This window comes from Dipodomys ordii, unplaced genomic scaffold (assembly GCF_000151885.1).
Source record: "Dipodomys ordii isolate 6190 unplaced genomic scaffold, Dord_2.0 Scaffold13, whole genome shotgun sequence".
NCBI lineage: Eukaryota > Metazoa > Chordata > Mammalia > Rodentia > Heteromyidae > Dipodomys > Dipodomys ordii.
The window spans coordinates 14591875-14612467 of NW_012267229.1; the positions used below are offsets into that span (position 1 = coordinate 14591875).

The 20593-nt window shown below is 54.2% G+C and overlaps 3 protein-coding genes across 5 annotated transcripts in view; 1 reads left to right on the forward strand and 2 right to left on the reverse strand.

The window, feature by feature from the left end:
* Necab3 (N-terminal EF-hand calcium binding protein 3) overlaps window positions 1-13458 on the reverse strand; it is an 18998-nt gene extending 5540 nt beyond the window's left edge. For all 3 annotated transcript variants that reach the window (XM_013010758.1, XM_013010756.1, XM_013010757.1), the window contains exons 1-5: window positions 13269-13458; window positions 11466-11490; window positions 8957-9065; window positions 8308-8333; window positions 8067-8164 (exon numbers count right to left, since the gene is read on the reverse strand). In XM_013010758.1, coding sequence (XP_012866212.1) covers window positions 8067-8164; window positions 8308-8333; window positions 8957-9065; window positions 11466-11490; window positions 13269-13391 — 381 coding nt within the window. In that variant the 5' untranslated portion in view covers window positions 13392-13458. The remainder of the gene's footprint in view (window positions 1-8066; window positions 8165-8307; window positions 8334-8956; window positions 9066-11465; window positions 11491-13268) is intronic.
* Window positions 4862-6145, forward strand: Actl10 (actin-like 10). The gene has a single exon (XM_013010630.1). It carries the CDS (start codon window positions 4862-4864, stop codon window positions 6143-6145), a length of 1284 nt encoding a protein of 427 aa, XP_012866084.1.
* A 1771-nt stretch (window positions 13459-15229) lies between the features above and the next one.
* Window positions 15230-20593, reverse strand: part of E2f1 (E2F transcription factor 1) — an 11077-nt gene continuing 5713 nt past the window's right edge. The window contains exons 2-7 of the mRNA XM_013010792.1: window positions 19906-19996; window positions 19356-19575; window positions 18445-18597; window positions 16632-16746; window positions 16318-16537; window positions 15230-16206 (exon numbers count right to left, since the gene is read on the reverse strand). Coding sequence (XP_012866246.1) covers window positions 15956-16206; window positions 16318-16537; window positions 16632-16746; window positions 18445-18597; window positions 19356-19575; window positions 19906-19996 — 1050 coding nt within the window. The 3' untranslated portion in view covers window positions 15230-15955. The remainder of the gene's footprint in view (window positions 16207-16317; window positions 16538-16631; window positions 16747-18444; window positions 18598-19355; window positions 19576-19905; window positions 19997-20593) is intronic.

Here is a 20593-nt window from a genome sequence, read left to right on the forward strand (position 1 = left end):
GAGCGAGGCGGACCGCGAGGGCGACCCCGGCGAAGAGCAGCCCCGCAAGCGGCGCCGCTGCCCTCGCCCTCGGCTCTGAAGGCCCGGCGCGGCCCCCAGTCCCAGGACTCGGCCCAATAAAGAGTGCATAGCAAGCCCGCCGGCCTCCCCAGTTCCCCGCGGGGCGTCGCGGGCGCCCGGCAGGCGCGGCCGAAGGTCGGGGGTCGCGGGCGGGGAGGTGCAGTATATCACCAGCAGAGCCACCGCCGCGGCCTGCGGACGGTACCTCCCCCCCGCACCCCAGATCCGGTCCTCCAGCACCCAGCCCGGCTCACATCTACCCAGTCCCCCCGAACACCCCAGGCCCGGTCCACATCTACCCAGGCCCGGTCCACATCTACCCAGTCCCCCCGAACACCCCAGGACCGGTCCTGCAGCACCCAGGCCCGGCTCACATCTACCCAGTCCTCCCCCCGAACACCCCAGGACCGGCTCACATCTACCCCGTCCCCCCCCAACACCCCAGGCCCGGTTCAGTCTTCCCCCATCCCACAGCACCCCAGACCCAGTTCAGATTCTGTCAGATCTGTAGGCACAAAGGAGATGGACTAGGACCCACACGGGCTGGGCCATGCTAGGAGGAAAAACTTGTTTCCAGTAGAGGGCTGCCATCCTCAAGAGTGACCAACATTCAGAACTCCCTTTGGCAAGCTGGGCACTGTCACCCTAGCTACTCATAGGAGGCTGAGCTAGGAAAGTGGAGGTTTCAAAGCCAGCCCAGGCAGGAAAGTCAGTGAGATGCTTCTCTCCAATTAACCAACAAAAAGTCAGAAGTGGAGCCATGGCATGGCTCCAGTGGTAGTGTGCCAAGCCTTGAGCAAAGCAAGTTAAAGGCCAGGCACCTGTGGCTCACGCCTGTAATCCTAGCTACTCAGGAGGCTGAGATCTGAGGATCGAGGTTCAAAGCCAGCCTGGGCAGGAAAGTCCATGAGACTCTTATCTCCAATAAACCACCAGAAAACTGGAAATGATGCTGTGGCTCAAGTGGTAGAGTGCAGGCCTTGAGCTGAAGAGCTGAGGGACAGCACCCAGATCCAGAGTTCAAGCCCTAGTTCAGCACCAAAACAACTAGGGTGAAAGGAGAAATCCCTTAGATGGAGGGCCCCACTGTGGGCTGGGGTGAGTCTGAGCCTCAAATTCAGCCTGTGGGACCACCGAAGAAATGGAGCTGGGGGCCCTGGCCTCTGGGCCCTCACTCCTACCCTACTGTGCTTGTTAACTCCCAAGGATGTGGGAGCCTCTCAGGGTAAGCACTTGATGGGGTATCCCAATCTACCCATTCCCTTTCTCCATTTAGCCAAAGGCTTCTTCCCAACTAATCCTGTCTAGGGCAGATGTGTCTCCTGCTCATGGCTCTCACCATTCTCCATCGCCCTCTGGGAAAAGCCCAAACCTGTAATTAGGGGTGCAGGCCCAGCTCCTCTCTCTCACCCCTGCTCCCACTACATTGGCACTTGTGGCCCCCAGTATGAGGCTCACTCCAGACATTGCTCAGGGAGGCCCAGCATGCTCTGGTAGGAGCCAGCTGCTGCTACTCACTCGCCGAGTCCGAGACCAAGTTCCAAAAACCCTAGAGCCACCTTGACTCAAGCCTTACCCAACATGTTGCCTTAGCTGGGCACTGTGGCACATCTCTATAATCCCAGCACTTAAGAGGTCAGGGCAGCCAGGTGCCGGTTGCTCATGCCTGTAATCCTAGCTACTCAGGAGGCTGAGATCTGAGGATCTGGGTTCAAAGCCAGCCGGAGCAGGAAAGTCCATGAGACTCTTATCTCCAATTAACCACCAGAAAACTGGAAATGGTGCTGTGGCTCAAGGGGTAGAGTGCTTGCCTTGAGCTAAAGAGCTGAGGGACAGGGGCTGGGAAGGTAGCTCAGTGGTAGAGTGCTTGCCTTGCATGCATGAGGCCCTGGGTTCGATTCCTCAGCACCACATAAGCAAAAAGCTGGAAGTGGTGCTGTGGCTCGAGTGGTAGAGCGCTAGCCTTGAGCTGAAGAGCTGAGGGACAGCGCCCAGGCCCAGAGTTCAAGCCCATGACCGACAAAAAATTCAAATTAAATTAAAAAAAAGAGGTTGGGGCAGGAGGAGGATCGCCGGCCAGCCTGCACAACATATAGAGCTGATACAGGAAAGTATGGTCAGAATGATGGAGGCAAAGACTTATTTCCTAAAGCCAAACCAGGAACACCCCTATTACTGAAGGTCCAACCATAGATCCAACTGACCCTCTTCCTAGGAGGGTGATTGTGCTGTCTAAACATCCTGATGATCATCTGCCCAGAATGGAAAGCCCCCTTAAAAGGTACATGCACAGCACTGTGCTTGGTGAACCTTAAGTAATCTTTTGGAGGGGAAAATCCCTAATTAAGGCTTCATTGTTATGCTTTGCATACTAATATAACAACATGTAGGCATGTACAGTAGAAAAATTGTTATGTAATCACAATCCACCATTGAAAACTGTCCATCAGGGGAGGGCTCCTCCTGTAGGAGGTGCTATCCAACCCTCAACCCAAACCAGCCCCAAATCATCCCAGACACACCACCCCATTCCTTGGCACTTTCTGCTCAAGTGCAGGCCCTCTCCCAAATTCCAAGAGTACTTTCACCTTACTCTTGCTTTACGGAATCTATTGGCTTCAAATAACTCCTGTGTTTCACCCAGATCTTTGTTCAAGACACCAAGAGTCTGGAAGAACCAGATAATGCCCAAATCAATGGGTTGAGGATGTAGGTCAGTAGTAGCATGCTTGCCTAGCTTGCACGTACAGGGCCCTGTGTGCTGAAAGGAAGGGGAGAAAAAGTGTAGAAAAATACAAAGAGGGGCTGGGAAGGTGGCTCAATGGTAGAGTGCTTGCCTCATATGCATGAGGCCCTGAGTTCAATTCCTCAGCACCACATAAGCAGAAAAAGCTGGAAGTGGTGCTGTGGTTCCAGTAGTAGAGCGCTAGCCTTGAGCTGAAGAGCTGAGGGACAGCACCCAGGCCCAGAGTTCAGGCCACATGGCTGGCAAAAATAAATAAATAAATAGCCAGGTGCCAGTGGCTCACGCCTATAATCCTACCTACTCATGAGGCTGAGATCTGAGGATCTCGGTTCAAAACTGTGAGACTCTAATCTCCAATAAACACTAGAAAACCAGAAGTGGAGCTATGGCTCAAGTGGTAGGGTGTTCACCTTGAGCTGAAGAGCTGAGGGACAGTGCCCAGGCCCAGAGCTCAAGCCCCATGACCAACGACAAAAAAAAGAAAAGAAAAAAAAAGAAAAATATAAGAGAGCCAGGTGCCAGTGACTCATGTCTGTAATGCTATCTACCTAGGAGGTTGAGATCTGAAGATCATGGTTCAAAGCCAGCCAGGGCAGGAAAGTGTCAGACTCATCTCCAATTAACCACTACAAAACCTTACGTGGTAGTGTGGCTCCAGGTGCTAGAATGCTAGCCTTGAGTGAAAAAGTTCAGGCACAGAGCCCAGACTCTGAGTTCAAGTCCCATGACTGATTAGAGAGAGAGAGAGAGAGAGAAGAAATATATGGAGAAAGGAAATATCCAAAACAAAAAACAACACCAAAAAAAAAAAATGCAGTCTGCTTTCTAGCCACACACTGGTGACCAACCTCAGAACACTGCAGATGTAGAAGGATGAAGGTCTTCTGCCTAAAATCATAGTCCAGCTTCTGCTGAAGGTGTGCCAGCCTGCTTCCTGCTGGTGAACATGACCCACAGCACCATACCTGCCTCTTGTGAAAGCTGACAGCTCCACCACCCACATACAGATGGGGAACCATGCTCCCTGGCAGGAGCTGTCCCTATCAGTTTCTTCTGTAGAACTTAACTTCAGAGACCATGTTTTCTACATGAACACATCCTAGCTAACACCAGTCTTCAGAATAAAACCATGATACAAGAACTGTGCACAGCCCAGTGTCCTAAACCCTACAGTCAGACCCTGTTCCTGAAACCTGATTTCACACTTGCCCTTGTGATCCATAAGACAAGATCCTTGTAAGTAGGTCCTTGTTGTGGCTTAAGATCATTGAAGCATGCCTTCTACTTGAAACCTAAATGGTTCTAGAATATCCACAGGGACCGGAAGTGGCCTTTTTATGTGTGAGAATTCTTACTACCTTTTAGGAGAAGAAACAGTGCAGGGCCTTAGGGTGCAGCCTTGCTCAGGGTTTCACAGCGGGCTTCAGAACGGAAGCACACATTGGGCCCCCTGGGTCTAAAGAGCTTCTCGGTTTTTAAATCGGAAATGTCACACACTTGGCCAGAGTCTATCCATCAGTTTCTCCCTGTGTTTGGGGCAAGAACTGGTTGTGCTAGACGGCTAAGGCCAAAGTATGGGTGCCGAAGTCGCTGCCATCAGCACTGTGCAAAGAAGGAGGATGAAGGTCCAGGAAGCTTGGGGAGGGGGAAGGGCTGCGGCAGCTCAGCCAGTGCTGAGGTCACAATGCGTTCAATCCACGTTCTTCTGTCCCTTCTCTGACCATCCTCTCTGCTCCATCCACATCCAGGAACCTCTTCTGCCCAGCCCAGGAGACTGCCTGTAGACAGGGCCAGACTCTTGGGTCCCCCAAAGACGGATATAGGTCCAGATGGCCTTACCCAAAGGCCCCTTCACTCCCACAGCTCCGCTCCTCCGGACGGCTTCGCAGGATCTGGGATTTGGCACCCACTTCTTGCTGTAGGGGGACGGGGGCGGAGCCACACGGCAGCGGTGAGCCCTGAGAGGGCGGGGCCTGGAACCAGAGCTGGGGAGAACGAAGTCAGGCGCGGGCCCGGGGGCGGGGCCGCAGGCCCGGGGCGGAGTCGCGGGCACACATGGAGCCACTTTGGTCCCAAGAGGCGGAGCCTCAGCGCCAGGAGGCGGAGCCTAGACTCAGCCTGGTCGGTTACAAAACCCACAGGCGAGACCGAGGCTCTGGGGCGCCCAAGCCTAGGCACCGGAAACACAGCCGCGGCTGCCAGGTCCGCGGTCCGCTCTCCGTGGGCCACGTGGCGGTGGTCGTGGACCAGGGCTCGGGCTTCACCAAGGCGGGCTTCGCGGGCGAGCACCTGCCACGCGTAGTGCTGAAGAGCTCGAGCCTGGTGTCCATCTGGGACCGCACGGCGGCGCAGCCGGGCGTGCGGGGCGAGCCGGGCTGCGAGCTGGCGAGCGGGGTGGCGCGGGCGCACCCCATCAAGCACGGCGTGGTGACGGACTGGGAGGCGCTGGAGGGGCTGTGGGAGCGCCTGCTGGTGGGCGGCCTGCGCCTCTCCCCGGAGCAGTGGCCCGTGCTGGTGAGCGACTCCCCGACGGCGCCGCCCAAAGGCCGGGAGAAGACGGCCGAGCTGCTGTTCGAGGCCCTGGCGGTGCCCGCGTGCCTCATGGCCAACACCTCGCTGCTGGCGCTCTGCTCCACGGGCGCGCTCAGCGGGCTGGCGGTGGAGGCGGGCGCGGGCGTGTGCCACGCCACGCCCATCTACTCGGGCCACTCGTGGCACAAGGCCACCTTCCGGCTGGACGTGGGTGGCAGCACCCTGTCGCGCTATTTGCGGGAACTGCTGGTGGCGGCGTGCCCGGACCTCCAGCTGCAGGCGCTGTCCCGCAAGGTCATTACCCAGCTCAAGAAGCGCTGCTGCTACGTGTCGCAGGACTTCGAGGGCGACCTGCAGCACCCGGAGCGCCACCACCCCGTCTGTTTCTCCGTGGGCAGTGGGTGCTCCGTGCACCTCAGCCACGAGCGCTTCCGCTGCCCCGAACCCATCTTCCAGCCCGCTCTGCTAGGCCAAGCCGAGCCGGGGCTGGACACCCTGGCCTTCCAGGCCCTCCAGAAGATGCCATCAACCATGCGGAAACGGTTGGCCAACACCGTGGTGCTGGCTGGTGGTTCCACGCTTTTTCCTGGCTTCCCTGAACGCCTGCATCAAGAGTTGGAGGCCCAGTGCCGGCGGCATGGTTACCCGACTCTGCAGCCCCAACTGGTGGCCAAGCCTGGGCGTGGCACAGCCGTGTGGACTGGAGGCTCCATGGTGGCCTCCTTGCACTCCTTCCAACAAGGCTGGATGACCCGGGCCATGTACCAGGAGTGCGGCTCCAGGCTGGTGCACGAAGTATTCGATTGAATCGTGTTGGACTAAGGCGATGGTGGCGCCAGGGACCTGCAGGAACAGAGGCTGCAGGCCATCCAGACATCCTGTACCAGATAAAGTCTCAAGGGTTGGCAGCTAGCAGGCTCATGCAGTGGGGGTGGGCCGTACCCATCCCTTTCTGGGCCAGGAAGATGGGCCCTCGTTTTGACCTGCATTTGAATCCTTCAAACCAGTGCCAGTTCAAAGACCAGTAATCCAGCTGCTCATCAGGCCCAAGGGACAATGCTTTGAAAAACTACTAAATCTACGTGAAAGCAACCAGAGGAAGCTGGGTTTCTGGTTATGTGCTCAAGTGATCTTTCACTGAGGGTCTCAGGTTCTCTTTCCAAAAGAAGTGGGGTCGGGATGGGTTCCGCTCCAGGGGTAGAGTTCTTTTCTTGGGTAATATATGCAAGGCCCTGGGCTGGATCTCTAGCCTAGCACAGTTGATTGAAGCACAATCCCAGGCTCATCCCTCCCTCTCCACCACACTCCTGCTTTTAAGAGCTCGGGGACAAAGGGAGATGAAAGTGCCTTTTTGTTGTTGTTTTGATGATACTGGTGTTGAAGTCAGGGCTTTGTGCCTTTGTTGTTGTTGGTGGTGGTGGTGGTGGTCGTGGGGCTTGAACTCTGGGCCTGGGCGCTGTCCCTCAGCTCTTCAGCTCAAGGTGAGCACTCTACCACTTGAGCCACAGTGCCCCTTCCGGTTTTCTGGTGGTTAATTGGAGATGAGTCTCACAGACTTTCCTGCCCGGGGTGGCTTTGAACAGGGATCCTCAGATCTCAGCCTCCTGAGTAGCTAGGATTACAGACATGAGCCACCAGTGCCCGGTGGCTTTGTGCTTTCTAAGCAGGTACTCTACCATCAACCACTCCAGCCCTCTTTTGCACTGGTTATTTAGAGATAGGGTCTGTCTTTTTTCCTGAGCCTTCACTTAGGCCATAATCCTATCTTACACTTCCCCTTGTAGCTGGGATGATAGATACATGTACTGAACCCAGGTATGGGCTGTAAAGGGGTCGCATGAACTTTTTGCCCAGGCCAGCTTCAAATCATGATTCTCTAGATCCCAGCCTCCACAGTCGCTAAGATTACAAGTGTGAGCTGCCACACACCCAACTGAGGTTCCTTTTTTGTTATTATTGTTGGTCATGGGGCTTGAACTCAGGGCCTGTTCCTGAGCCTCTTTGTGCTCAAAATTAATGCTCTACCACTTAAGCCACAGCACCACTTCCAGATCTTGAGTAGTTAATTAAGTGTCTCATGGGGACTTTGCTGCCAAGACTGGCTTTGAACAATGATCCTCAGATCTCAGCCTCCTGAGGATTACAGGCGTGAGAGCCACGGGGTGCCTGGCTCCTTTCACACAAAAGGAGGGGAGGCCTATATTTTTTAAGTCAACATTAAAGGCCTGGGACCCAAGCTGTCAACACTTCGGCTCACAGGTGCCCACACAGGTGGGCACACATATACCTGAGGACTAGAATATGCCCTCAGGCCCAGCCCTCACAGGCTGTGTACCAACATAGCCTGTGGACATATATGAGCACATTCCCCATCCCCCACGCTAGCCCACAGCTGCTGGTCCTGGCTTCACAGCCCTCAACAGTAATGTCTGGCCCCTAGCAGAAACCCACTGTGTGCCAGGCATTGCTTTGGGTGCTGGGAACCATAAAGAAAACAAAGTACACAAAAACCCCAACCTCTACTCTCATTTAATTTTCACAGCAAAGTGCAGATGAGGAAACAGGCCCAGAAGGGCTAAAGGGGCATAAGCCACTAAGTAGGATTTTGTTTTGCAAAATTTCAACTCAGGCCTCTAGCTCTGCAACAGAAAAGGGTCTCACAGCACCATGCATTCCCCCCCACCCCATGGATCATTTTGGACCCCCTATCATCTGCCCCTCCACTCACCAGCTTGGTGGTATCCATGGCAGTGAGCACTGCACGGTTCAGAGACTCTAATGCAGCCAGCACAGGTCGGTAGACACCCAGGTGCTTGGAGAAGTACTCTGTGGACAGAGGAGGTATTCAAGGGTACCCAGGCCCCTGACCTGGACCAGCTGCCCAACCCTGGAATTCCTCAGATACCAAGCAGCCCAGTCCATCCTGCCCCAACCCCAGACCAGCAACAGGGCACCGTGGGCTGACTCACCACATAGCTTCTCTGTTTCTAAGTTGCTGCAGGAAAGAGAAGAAACTTTTCAGACCTTGACTCAAGCCCACATCTCCCCCACACTCGCTCCCAACTCAGCCTAGCACCAAATTTGGATGGGGTGTCTGGTCAGCGGAAGAGAGGACATTGTACATAAACATCTAAGTCTTGGGAGCCCTGAATGCCGAGCTGGTCTGGGATTTAGCCTGAAGAGACAGGGGAGGTGAGGGGAAGGATAGCTGTGTGCATGTGTGAAATACGCGTGTGCGCTGAGTGAGGAAGCCTGGGGAAGAAGCATGCATGGGAGGGTATGAGTTTGGGCCCCTGTATCCCCAGGTAGGGGCAAGCGGGGCTCAGTGATCCCCAGGCACCCTCTGCTCTGATTTCTGCAGGAAGCAGCAATGGAGTATGGCTGAGTAGAGGTGGTGACTCAGGCCTGGCTATTTTGGGGCCCCAGCTGGAAGCAGTGTAGCAGCAAGTCTGGAGCTGGGGTGGGTGGGTGGGTAAAGCTGGCACTGGGCCCTGGCACTTTCTCCCTGCTCCCCACTCTCTGTCCTCTAAAAAGAATCAAGGCAGCAGGGACCCAGTGGGGTTGGGACAACCTGGCCAGGCACCTGCCCACAGCTCAGCTCACCCCTCTCACACTCACTCGGCGGGATGCCCATCAATGCCGCTGAACAGCTCCCGCAGCTCCCCAGGGCTCAGAACCCCGTCAGCAAAGTAATTCTGGAACTCCTCAAATGACAGCTTACCATCATCTACGAGGATAGGAAGACAGTGGCTGTCCTCCAGCCATCACTATTGCCCCCTCCCCCTCCCTGCCTAGGCCACTCCCCCACCCCCAAAAAGCCACACAACATTCACAGCCACCCAGCATGGAATTCCAACCTCGGTGGGGGCCCTGACTGTTGGGGGACAAAAAGACTGAAGTCCCAAAGATCCCTGCTGAAGGGAACAGAGCCACTCGGTGCATGGAATTGAATAAGAGACTCAATGTTCGCCAATGGAAACAAAAGGATAACAGCCTGGGACATGGGACACGTCAGAACATGGTTTGGGAGGACGTGGGGGCCGAGTCTGCCCCACATGCAAGCCAGCCTGGCCCCAGGATGGAGGGACCCTCCATGCACTGGACCCACAATTTTCACAGAGAAGGCTCAGGGAAGCAGAGGAAGTCCTCTCAATCGCCAGAGCAGCAGGCTAGCTGCAGAGGCCTGAGCTCCCCCATCAAGGGTGTGAGGGAGCAGAGGCCAAGAGCAGAAGTGGGATGCGGCACACAGGAGTCAGCCTGAATGTGTGCAAGGTCTCCAAGCAAATGCCTGGCCCAAGTGAGAGCATGTATGTATCTTTGGAGGGGCAGGTGTTTGATATAAACACTAGGCTGGCCTTGAACTCAGTCCTGCCTCTACCTCCCAAGGGCTGGGATTACAGCCTCTTTTAGCACGTGTGTCTTTTATTGGTGGGGTGGGGTTCTGAGGATTGAACCCAAGGAAATCTGGATGTTGGTGGCTCATGCCTGTAATCCTAGCTACTCAGGAGGCTGAGCTCTGAGGATCACAGTTCAAAGCCAGCCTGGGCAAAAAAGTCCATGAGACTCTTATCTCCAATAAACTAGAAAACAGGAAGTGGCGCTGTGGCTCAAGCAGTAGAGTGCTACCTTGAGCTGAAGAGCTGAGGGACAGCACCCAAGCCCAGAGTTCAAGACCCATGACCGACAAAAAAAAAAAAAAAGAACCCAGGGAACTTGTGCATAAATTGTGTTATGTACCAGCCCAGAGTATCAGGTCTTTTTTTTTTTTTGGCCAGTCCTGGGGCTTGAACCCAAGGCCTGGGTGCTATCCCTGAGCTTTTTTTGTTCAAGGCTACCCCTCTACCAGTTGAGCCACAGTGCTACTTCCTGCTTTTTCTGCTTATGTGGTACTGAGGAATGGAACCCAGGGCCTCATGCATGCTAGGCAAGCACTCTACCACTAAGCCACTTTCCTAGTCTGAGGGCATTAGTCATGATCAATGGTCCCTACCAATTTGAAGAGGCCTAAAGGGAAGTGGCAAGGAGTAAGGACATAACCCTGTCTCAAGAAGGCAAAAACAAACCAGACACCATTGGCTCATGCCAATCCTAGCTACTCAGGAGGCTGAGATCTGAGAATCACGGCTCAAAGCCGGCCTGGGAAGGAAAGTATGTGAGACTCTCATTTCCAATTAATCATGAGAAAACCGGAAGTGGTGCTGTGGCTCAAAGTGGTAGAGCACTAGCCTTGAGCTGAAGAGCTGAGGGACAGTGCCCTGGTCCAGAGTTCATAACCATAACCAACCAAAAACAAAACAAAACAGCCAACAGTGAGGCTGTGGCTGAAAGTGGTAGACTGCTAGCTTTGAGCAAATAAATTGGGGACAGAGCCCAGGCCATGAGTTCAAGCCCCACAACTGGCAAAAAAAAAAGACAAAAACACAAGAGGGCGTGCAGACCCAGAGAAAGGTGAGCTCAAGGTTGAGTGGCTGCTTCAGCTCAGATGCTCCACGGGCCAATGGGCACAGCAAGCTGCTGAGTCCTCTAGAAACAGCAACCTGTTGCATGCTGGGTCTCCTTGGGCTCTTCCTGGAGCAGGATCTCAGACTCCTGGTACACAGGGTCCAGCTTTAGCCTTGCTCAAGGGCTAGAGTTAACTGTGCCCTCCAAGCCCTTCCAGCTTTAGAAAGTGAGAAGTCCTGTAAAAATCAGGCTTTTCTTCCACTATCCCATCCTTTCCAGTGGAAGAGTACCTCCCCCAGGGAGCCTAACACCACCGATTCAAGGCCATGTGAGCTCAGGCAACTTGCTTCCCTTCTCTGTGCCTCTCCTCCTTTGTGAAATGCAGTGAAATTCTATTCCAGTTGGCTGTGGCAAGGCACATATGAGGTCATGTTCCCACTACTGCGCCAGGACACTGTGTGCAGCAAGTGAAGCCCCTACCTCTAGCCTCTGGCCCAACCATATTCCCTTGATCTCGTTCTAGGGAAAGGATGCTTTTGTTAATTTCCTGTTTCCAGCCCCAAGATTTGTCTCCATAAATAGACTATGTGTACCCTTAATATTCCCTAGGGCCTCTCTGATGTTCATCAGCCTACCCCTCCCCTCCAGCACACATACTGTGGGACTTGAGGAAGACCATACTCACCATTCTTGTCTGCCCTGCGGAAAACCTGGAGGACAAAGGAGCATGAGTGGAGCTGGAGAGTGGGGGCTGGGAGGAAGCAGGCCCCCTACCCACCAACAGAGCCCCAGCTGGCCTGCCTGTCCTGTGCTGCACACTGCCTCCAGCTCAGCCCCGCAGGAACTTCTCCTGCTCCTGGGCGAGGGGGGGGGAACAGGAAGCACACACCGGGGAGCCTGCTGCTTGCTCTCCTCTCCTGCAGGGCTGGGCCTCCTAGGGGTGCTCCAGGCCAGCTCCTACACCCCTGCCTCCCACAGCTGGAGTTGAGCCCAAGTGTTGAGCTATCTAATGCATCAGCCCTTGGCACGATCTCAGCCTATGAAAAGTTGGGGAGATAGGCCAAGATGCGGCTCAAAGATCTTGGGCACCTGTCCCAGACATGAACCCCAACTCTGCTGTGTGGCCATCCAGTCCCTCTCAGCCTCCTCCCACTTTTATTATCCCCTGTGTCTGTTGAAGATGCTGACACAGGTGCCTCACTGTTCCCACTAGCCACAGAGGAGCCACCTGGGGTTTAACCCTTTCAGAGCTACGGATTTTTAATGAGGCCAATTCAGTGTGAGGGCGGTGGGCAGATATGTGTAAGAGGGAGGGAGAGAGGTATAAGGCAAGGGCAACAGTTTTTTGTTTTGTTTTGTTTTTCACAGAGGTGGAGAAGACAGGCAACTTGTTCTTCATACAGATCTCTGCCTCTGCCAGAGACCAGAGACTCCCCAGGTCCTCCAAAGCAGCCCAGCAAAGAGCAGTCAGCAGGCGTGACAGGGAGGCATAGACCAAGCCAAACCTGTATAGAGAGCCTTCATAGCTCCAACTCCTGAGTACCAAGCTCCTTTGAGGGCTATCACCCTCAGAATCAGTGCGGCTAAAGAACAGATCTAACATCCAGCCTGACTCAGAGAAGGTCAGATATTGCTTGGAATCACACAGCAGCACTGTATAGCGTAGGTGGAGTAGATGGAGATACCGGCTGAGAAGGAACCGGGACACCAGGCTGGGAATGGGGACAACTAAGGGCCACACCCTACTGTGTCCCTGACTCCAGGTATGTCCTGGGACAAACCCCTTAGGCCTTGGTTTTCTCATATTGGGGCATGAGGGTCAGGTCCCTTCTGGCCTGGATAGCAGTGGTCAAGGTGCTGAGTCACTGAGATAGTGAGAGGGGCAGATGGCTGAGCAGGCTTGGTGGGCACCTGGGGCGCAGGCGGGAGGAAGCCAGGGCAGCTGAGCACAGAGATAAAGGACAGAGGGGGCAGTGACTGAGGCCAGCCAGCCTCTCCTACAGTCCCATGAGGGGGCTGCTGGGACACTTGCTGCCCATGGAGTGCCCCAGACCACAGAGGGTGACCGTGGGAAGCTCTGGGGCCAGGAGAGGGCACCTGAGGTGTCCAGCCGCCCCCCTACCCCCTGCATCACCGCCAGCCCTGCCTGGCCACAGAGCATGGTGGCCACTGTTGCTGTGGTTGTGTTGACAGCCCCCTCCAGCACAGGACTCATGGATGAGGGGGGGCTGGAGGGGAGAGGGGGGCAGAGACCTGGAGCTGACACAGGACAGGCAGAGACAGGATGGGGACGCAACACAGAAGCAGAGGAGGCAGACAGAGATGTGCGGGAGACAGAGACCCAGAGGCAGAGGCAGGGCCAAGAGACAGAGACAGAGATCGAGCCAGGAAATATGGAGACAGGGGCGGGGACAGACAGACAGCCCCGCGGGACCCAAGATGGACACCTGGAGAGCCCCTCGCCCGCCCGCCCGCCTGCCCCACTCACGTCCTGGAAGAGCGCGTGTCCGCCAGGCCCGGAGACCGGTGCGGGTAGGAGGGTGGGGGGCCGTGGGGGCTCGGGCGCGGGCGGACGGAGCAGGCACACGGCGAGCAGTCCCGCGCACGCCATGGCGCCGCTGCCCGCTCCGAGGGATGCGAGGCTGGTCCGCTGGCCGGCTGCACCCGGCTGGACTCTCTCCGCCGGACCCGGGGGGACTCGGGCTGGGGGCGGGGCGCGTGTCCATTGGCCAGATCGTTGGCCCCGCCCCCTCCGACTGCCCGCTGGCCACGCCCCTTCCAGCTGCCCGCATCTCGTGGAGCAAATGACAGCCAGCCAGCTAGGAGCAGAACCCAGGGCGACGAGCACCCACCGGAGGTGGGGCCCCAGACCCGCCAACAAAGCCAACTGCAACAGCAAACCGCGGTCCAAAGCAGACGAAACCCACAAAGCAAAGCTCCAGCACCTCGGCTGCCGCATGCTCATCTATCAGATGGGGGTAATAGTGGACACCCCCAAAGGCCTGGAGACTCAGAGCGGAAGCGGCTGACAGGGGAATGGCCCCGGTTCTCAGGACCGCCCTCTTTGGCATTTGCAAGCTCAACCCACATCTTTCTCTTGCCATCCTGGCCCTCCCTGCAGCCCATACTCAGCACAGCAGCCAGAGGCTTAAATACAGAATCAATGAAATTGAGGACGCCTTGTCTCAGAATAACATCTAACGCTGACAGTCTACCAGCCACACTCATTTCTTGTTCCACCCTGCCTAAGGTTATACATTTGCCAATCCTAGGGCTTGAACTCTGGGCCTGTCCCTGAGCTGCTTTTGCTCTAGGTTAGCACTCTACCACTTGAGCTACAGCGCCACTTGCAGCTTTTTCTGTTCATGTGGTACTGAGGCACTGAACCCAGGGCTTCATACATGCCAGGTGAGCATTCTACCACTAAGCCGCATTCCCAGCCCTCCTACCGGGTATTCTTTCCCTACTTCAGCTAACCCTACGGTACTGTTCTGGGACCAGCACTGATCTTCCAGGAAGCTGATTGCCTCATTTGCACAAATTTCTTCAGTCAGATTGACAGGCCCATTAGGGGAGGGGACATGCATCCCAAGGCTGGAAAGTATCAAGGTACACACATGCTTGTATTTTACTGAAGCCTGGAGATACCTGGCAAGCAGCACAGCAACCTGGACAGCAGTGGCCTCTGGTGACAGGAATGGTGCTTACCTACTCTTTGCACTTCTCTGTACGGCACTCATTCTACAATAAACGTATTTTTGTGTCCAAGCTCTTGCTCAACTTTTCAGTTACGGCTAGCTCTCTACCCTTTGAGCCACGCTTCCACTTATGGCTTTTGTGCTGGTTCTATCAGTCTGTCTGGGCTGACTTCAAACTGTGATCCTCAGATCACTCAGCCTACTGAGTTGCTAGAATTACAGACATGAGCCACCAGAGCCCAGCTAAAATACTTTTTTAAGTTAGGAGAAAACAGTGACAACACTCTCCTTTTGGGGGGTTATGAGACCCAAAGGCTATTTAGTCAGGCATGGAGAATCGGATTTTCAACAGAAATCTTGGCTTCTCTCACCCCCAGAGTTATATGGAGTAGAGTCCTAGAACCCGGCCCACGCATCATCAAAATATTTATTAAAACCAAAGCAGGAGGGAACAGAGCTGTTAGGAAACAAATCAAAGTGCAGATTGGAGGGTGGGTCAGAGCAATAGGGGGAGGGGGCTTCAAATACCACAGGAGGGACCCCTGGGTCTAGGGTAGTGAGCCCTTCACACACCCCTCCAGCCCACCCTGTCAGTGAAGGTCCCCATTCACCTCTCCCTTCTCATACTCATGAGGTGCATGCAGTTAGGGACCTGAAGTGACCCCTCCCTGGAAAAGGGACCATCCCTCCCTCCATCCACCCACCCACAGTCTGTCTCCCTCCCTCCCTTTCCCAATAAATAAACCGCTCAGGCCTCAGCTCCCTCAGGGTAGGGCAAAGAACAGCTGGAAGATCCTTGCCCTTGCACAGGGGTATAGAGAGTTGGGGTATCAGCCCCACACCCATCCCACCCTTGCTCACTCCTCAGGCTTGCCAAAGAGACCTCGATAAATAAATAATGCTCCATTAAAGCTTTGATCAGAAAACCTTTAAGACAAGAAGTGCTCTGGCTGCCCTGCAAGCCTAGCAAGCCAAGGCCTCCTACCTGGCCTGGTCAAAGCACAGGATTCTGGGAACAGGGAGCCATCTGGGCTACACTGGGCCCCTGGAGCACAGCGATCAAAAGTGCAGTTAGAGCCCCCTCATGCACACACATGGATCCATTCACACACACACACCACACACACAGACACACGTGGACACACCAGGGCATGTCTTCAATACAAGCTCAAGTATGTTCACCTTCATTCCCGGGTACAGGAGCACGCGCACACATGCTCACACACTACTCACCCCACATTACACACAAGCAGGGTGTCAGGTACATATATATACACACACTACACACACAATCCTTCCTTTCCTGGCCTGCTCAATCAGCTGCAGCCAGACCCCAGGGCTAGAAGCTGCTGGAGAAAGGAGAGAGGGTATAAATTATAATTTTCTAATAGGGCCAGAAGGATGGCCTAGAGGTAGGGCTCCAGGGCTGCAGATGTAGGGTGAGCGTCTCAAGAGACCCTTGGACCCAAAGCCCCCATCAGAAATCCAAGGGGGTCAGGTCCCCAAAGTCACAATCAAAGAGGTCTCTGATGCCCTCATCCTCCTCCAAGCCAAAGTGGTAATCAAGGGCCTCGTGTGGCGGGGAGAGGCTGATGAATTCCTCAGGAAGGAGCCCACTGGAGAAGTCTTCCCGCATGTGTTCCAGGAGTGAGTCAGCAGCCACCAGGGGGGACAGGCGGTCCTCATCCACAGTGGCCCGGAGGCCACCCATCCGTGACAGCAGGGGCTCTGGGGAGACAGGAGAGCACCTCAGGCCTGGAATGGTCCAGCAGGGAGGAAAGAGGGGGCTGCCAATCCTGCTGGACTACTTAGGACAACCTCCACTCTTCTTTCACCTACCTTGCTCCAGGCTAAGCGGGGACTGGTTGGGATCCATGGTGGGGGATGAGGGGGGAGATGTTGGTGGTGGCACTGTGGTGACAGGGTCAGCTGTCTTCTCCTCCCCAGAAGATGCTTCCTGGGAAGGGGTCTTCCCAGGGCTGATCCCCCCTGAACTCTCCTCAGGACACAGGAAAACATCGATGGGGCCTTGTTTGCTCTTAAGGGAGATCTGAAAGGTCTGGGTGGAGGCAGCAGGCAGGGTAAACTGAGGCCTAAGTGACCACCATCCCAACCCAGTCTGTCCTGGTCAGGTCTGGAATCCTTGGTCTCACCTCTGAAGAGTCCACAGCTTGAAGCTGGGTCTCTGGAGGGGCCTTGATCACCATCACCATCTGCTCCGCAGGGTCTGCAATACTACGAAGGTCCTGGCAGGTCACATAGGCTAGGGTGGGTGGAGTCAAGGATCACATGACCTTTGGCCTCTAAGGGGCCAAGGACCCAGACAGCCAACAAGGTAGGTCCCTTAGCCAGAGTCATTTGTTCTCCATAGACTTCTCACTCCAGAGTCTGGCACATCCTTGGTGATCGAGATCTTATTATTAGCATCTACCTCACACCTGTGCCACAGGACCATCCACCCAACGAATGCCAAGCTAGTAAGGATATATCTGCTGCAGGAGTGCACACAAGATAAGCTTAACAGAACTCCAGACCTAGAGTTTGACATTTATCTTGGCCTATGATCTTGGTACCAATTGATGGTTGTACCCAAAGCTTATAAATGAAAAACAAAACTGTTGGGGCTGGGAAGGTGGCTCAGTGGTAGAGCGCTTGCCTTGCATGCATGAGGCCCTGGATTCCATTCCTCAGCACCACATAAGCAAAAAGAAAAAAGCTGGAAGTGGTGCTGTGGCTCAAGTGGTAGAGCGCTAGCCTTGAGCTGAAGGACAGCGCCCAGGCCCCATGACCAGACCCCCCCCCAAAAAAAAAAGAAAAACAAAACTGTCTTAACTTTAAAGCTACAATAATGCACTACATCACTCTATTATGTGAATACTTGTCATAGTTGATACTAGCCTTTCTTCCCTTTCTTTTGAGTCATTTTTCTTTTTCTGACAATATCTAATTATGCAACCCAGGCTAGCCTAGAACTGGTGATCCTCTTACCGCCAGCTTCCATATGCTGGTATACAGACACCCATCATCCAGCTACCTTTACAATCTGTACAGTTCTGGAAGTGGCTATTACTACTCCCCCTGCCCCATACCTCTTCTAGTCAGCAGTTGAACTCAGGGCCTTGAACTTGTTAGGCTGCAGTTCTACCACTTAAACCATACCCCTAGCCCTGTTTTTTGCAGAAGACAAAAACTTAGCAATCTTATGTCTGGGCTAACCTTGAACCTAAATCCTCCAGATCCCAGCCTCTTGAGCAGCTACAATTACAGGCATGATCTTTTTTTTTTTTTTTTTTTTGTCGGTCGTAGGGCTTGAACTCTGGGCCTGAGTGCTGTCCATCAGCTCTTCAGTTCAAGGAGAGCACTCTACTACTTGAGCTACAGCACCACTTCTGGTTTTCTGGTGGTTTATTGGAGATAAGAGTTTCATGGACCTTCCTGCCCAGGCTGGCTATGAACCGTGATCCTCAGACCTCAGCCTCCTGAGTCGCTAGGATTACAGGCATGAGCCACTGGCGCCTGGCTAGGCATGAACTTCTGACACAGACTATCCCCATTTCTCCCACCCACCCCCCATCCTGGGGCTTGAACTTCAGGCCTTGGCACTATCCCTGAGCTTCTATGCTCAAGACTAGCACTCTACCACTTGAGCCACAATGCCACTTCCAGACTTTCCTGCCTTGCCTCGGCTGGCTTCAAACCATGATACTCAGATCTCAACCTCCTGAGTAGGTAGGATTACAGGTGTATGCCACCAGCACCTAGCTATTTCCTTTTGATGAAGCTGAGGCCTCCAAAATGTTAAACTATCTTGCCCAAGGTCATGTGGTTAAGTAAATGCTGAGCTACGACTTGCATCCAAAGACAGAATTCACAGTCCAAAGCCCAGATAACCTCTCCCATCTCACTAGGATGGGGCAGCCACCTGCCAGGCCTGCCCTCCACGCCCACTGGCCAATCCAAGGATATCGCTGGTTGTCAGAGTCCTCAGAAAGCAGCTGTAGCTGGGTGGTACAGATGTGCATCAGGTGATCCAGCTGCTGCTCGCTCTCTTGCAGTTGCTGAAGGTCCTGGGTCAGCCCTTCAAGCCGCCCACTGATCCCCATCATGGCATCGCTGCCTCTGTGGGGAGGCACCTGGGAGGGTTAGCAGCTCCTGGCCCTGCTGCCCATCAGCCCTGGCCCTCAGGACAGAGTCTGCTGCTGAAGTTCTTTGTGAGGCCCAGGCAAGCCTCTCTGGCTCATGAATCAGGCTCTAAGTCAGACAGCCATAGGGTTGAAAGTCTGGTCTGACTGTCAACATGTACTATATGTCCCTAGTAGGGATTAGGTAAGTAAATGATAGTACAGACACACCATGCAATATGACAGCTGATGTGGTTATTTCCTAGATATGTTATTAAGTGAAAAGAAAAACAATACAGAATGACCTATCAAAACCTGAAAAGGCAGATAGATGTGTCAGAGAGGGTAGCAGGATGCGTGGGAAGAAGTGTGAAGGGAAAAAATAAATCAAGAATAGCAAAAATAAAATGTATGCCGGACAAATCTCATGGATGGCAGGAGACAGAATTGTGGTCACGTGGTAGAAGGAGGATGCGTAATGACCAGGGAAGGGGACAGTGGAATCTTCTAAGAGGCTGGAAGTATTCTTCATCTTGGCCAGGTGGTGGTTACCCAGGTGAAGATATACAACCGCAGGGAGACTTGTACTTCTCCACACTGCCACCCAGGACTTGTATAGACTTGTACTTCTCCACACTGCCATCCCAGGGACGCCCTCTCCCCTCCCAGGAGATAAGACAGAGGCTCAGGCTGGCACAACCAGGCATTTCTGCCTGCCATGGCTGTTGCCTAACCCCCTGCCTTGGCGGTACCTACAGCCACTGAATATGGTTCTTGGACTTCTTGGCAATGAGCTGGATGCCCTCGAGGACATTGGTGATGTCGTAGATGCGCCGCTTCTGCACCTTCAGCACCTCAGCTGCCCAGTTCAGATCTACGACACCATCTGCCGAGCGGCTCAGCAGCTCCAGGAAGCGTTTGGTAGTCAGATTCAGTGATGTCTCATAGCGGGACTTCTCCCCAGGGGACTTGACACCTGTCAAGGAGGGATGGGGCAAGGCAAGGCCCCTCAGCATTCATTCTACTCCTATTCAAGCCTGCCTCCCTGGCTAGAGTAGCAGGATGGGGTGGGGAACAGGTGGTTCCTTCCCCTTGGCTAGCTCAGCAGGTGGCCCTGCCAACCACAGCATTCCTCTTCTGGCCAGGGAACTCCCCATCCAGAACCTGCCGAGCAACCAATCCAGTTGCCTGCTAGGCCTCCCAGAGGCCTGGTTCAGACCAAGCTTCACCAGCTAGTTTAATCTGCAAGTATTAAATCTGTCCACACCCCCAATCTGGGCCTGGTCAGTCTGAGTTCTATGGGTACCTCTTCCTGGGTGGCGGCCTCTGCCCCGAACTGGCCCACTGCTCTCAGCCAGGTACTGATGGTCAGTTTCCAGGTCCAGCCTCCGTTTTACCTGCAGCAGAAACCATGGAGGATGCCAGTAACCGGAAGGGAGGCCAAGAGATGTGGCTGAGGGCTCAGTATTCCTGTACCACTTCTGCCTCAGTTTCTCTACTTAGATGTCACAAAATGTGTGAATAAAGCTAGATGGCAGTGGCTCTTGCTTGTAATTACCCATAAAGCTGAGATCTGAGAAACACTACTCTGATAGGAAAGTCCATGACTCTCATCTCCAATTAATCACCAAAAAGCTGGAAGTTGAGTTATAACTCAAGTGGCAGAGCACCAGTCTTGAGCAAAACAGCAAAAGGAGAGCACCCAGACCCAGAGTTCAAGCCATAAGATCAACAAAGGAAAGTGTTAGTGAGGTAGACAGATTCTAGGGGTCATAGCTTTAACACACACACAGGCTACTCAAGTGGAAGGCAGAAGACCTAAGTTCAAGTCCTAGCTCCACCAGCACTTCACTGGAAGCTGGTTGTTGTTTTTTTTTTGGTCCAGTCGTGGGCCCTAAACTCTGGGCCTGGGCGCTGTCCCTCAGCTCTTCAGCTCAAGGCTAGCGCTCTACTACTTGAGCCACAGCGCCACTTCTGGCTTTTTTCTTTTTGCT

Excerpts from the sequence above, each read along its gene's own strand:
- Actl10 (XM_013010630.1), top strand. The coding sequence starts at position 4,862 with ATGGAGCCACTTTGGTCCCAAGAGGCGGAGCCTCAGCGCCAGGAGGCG.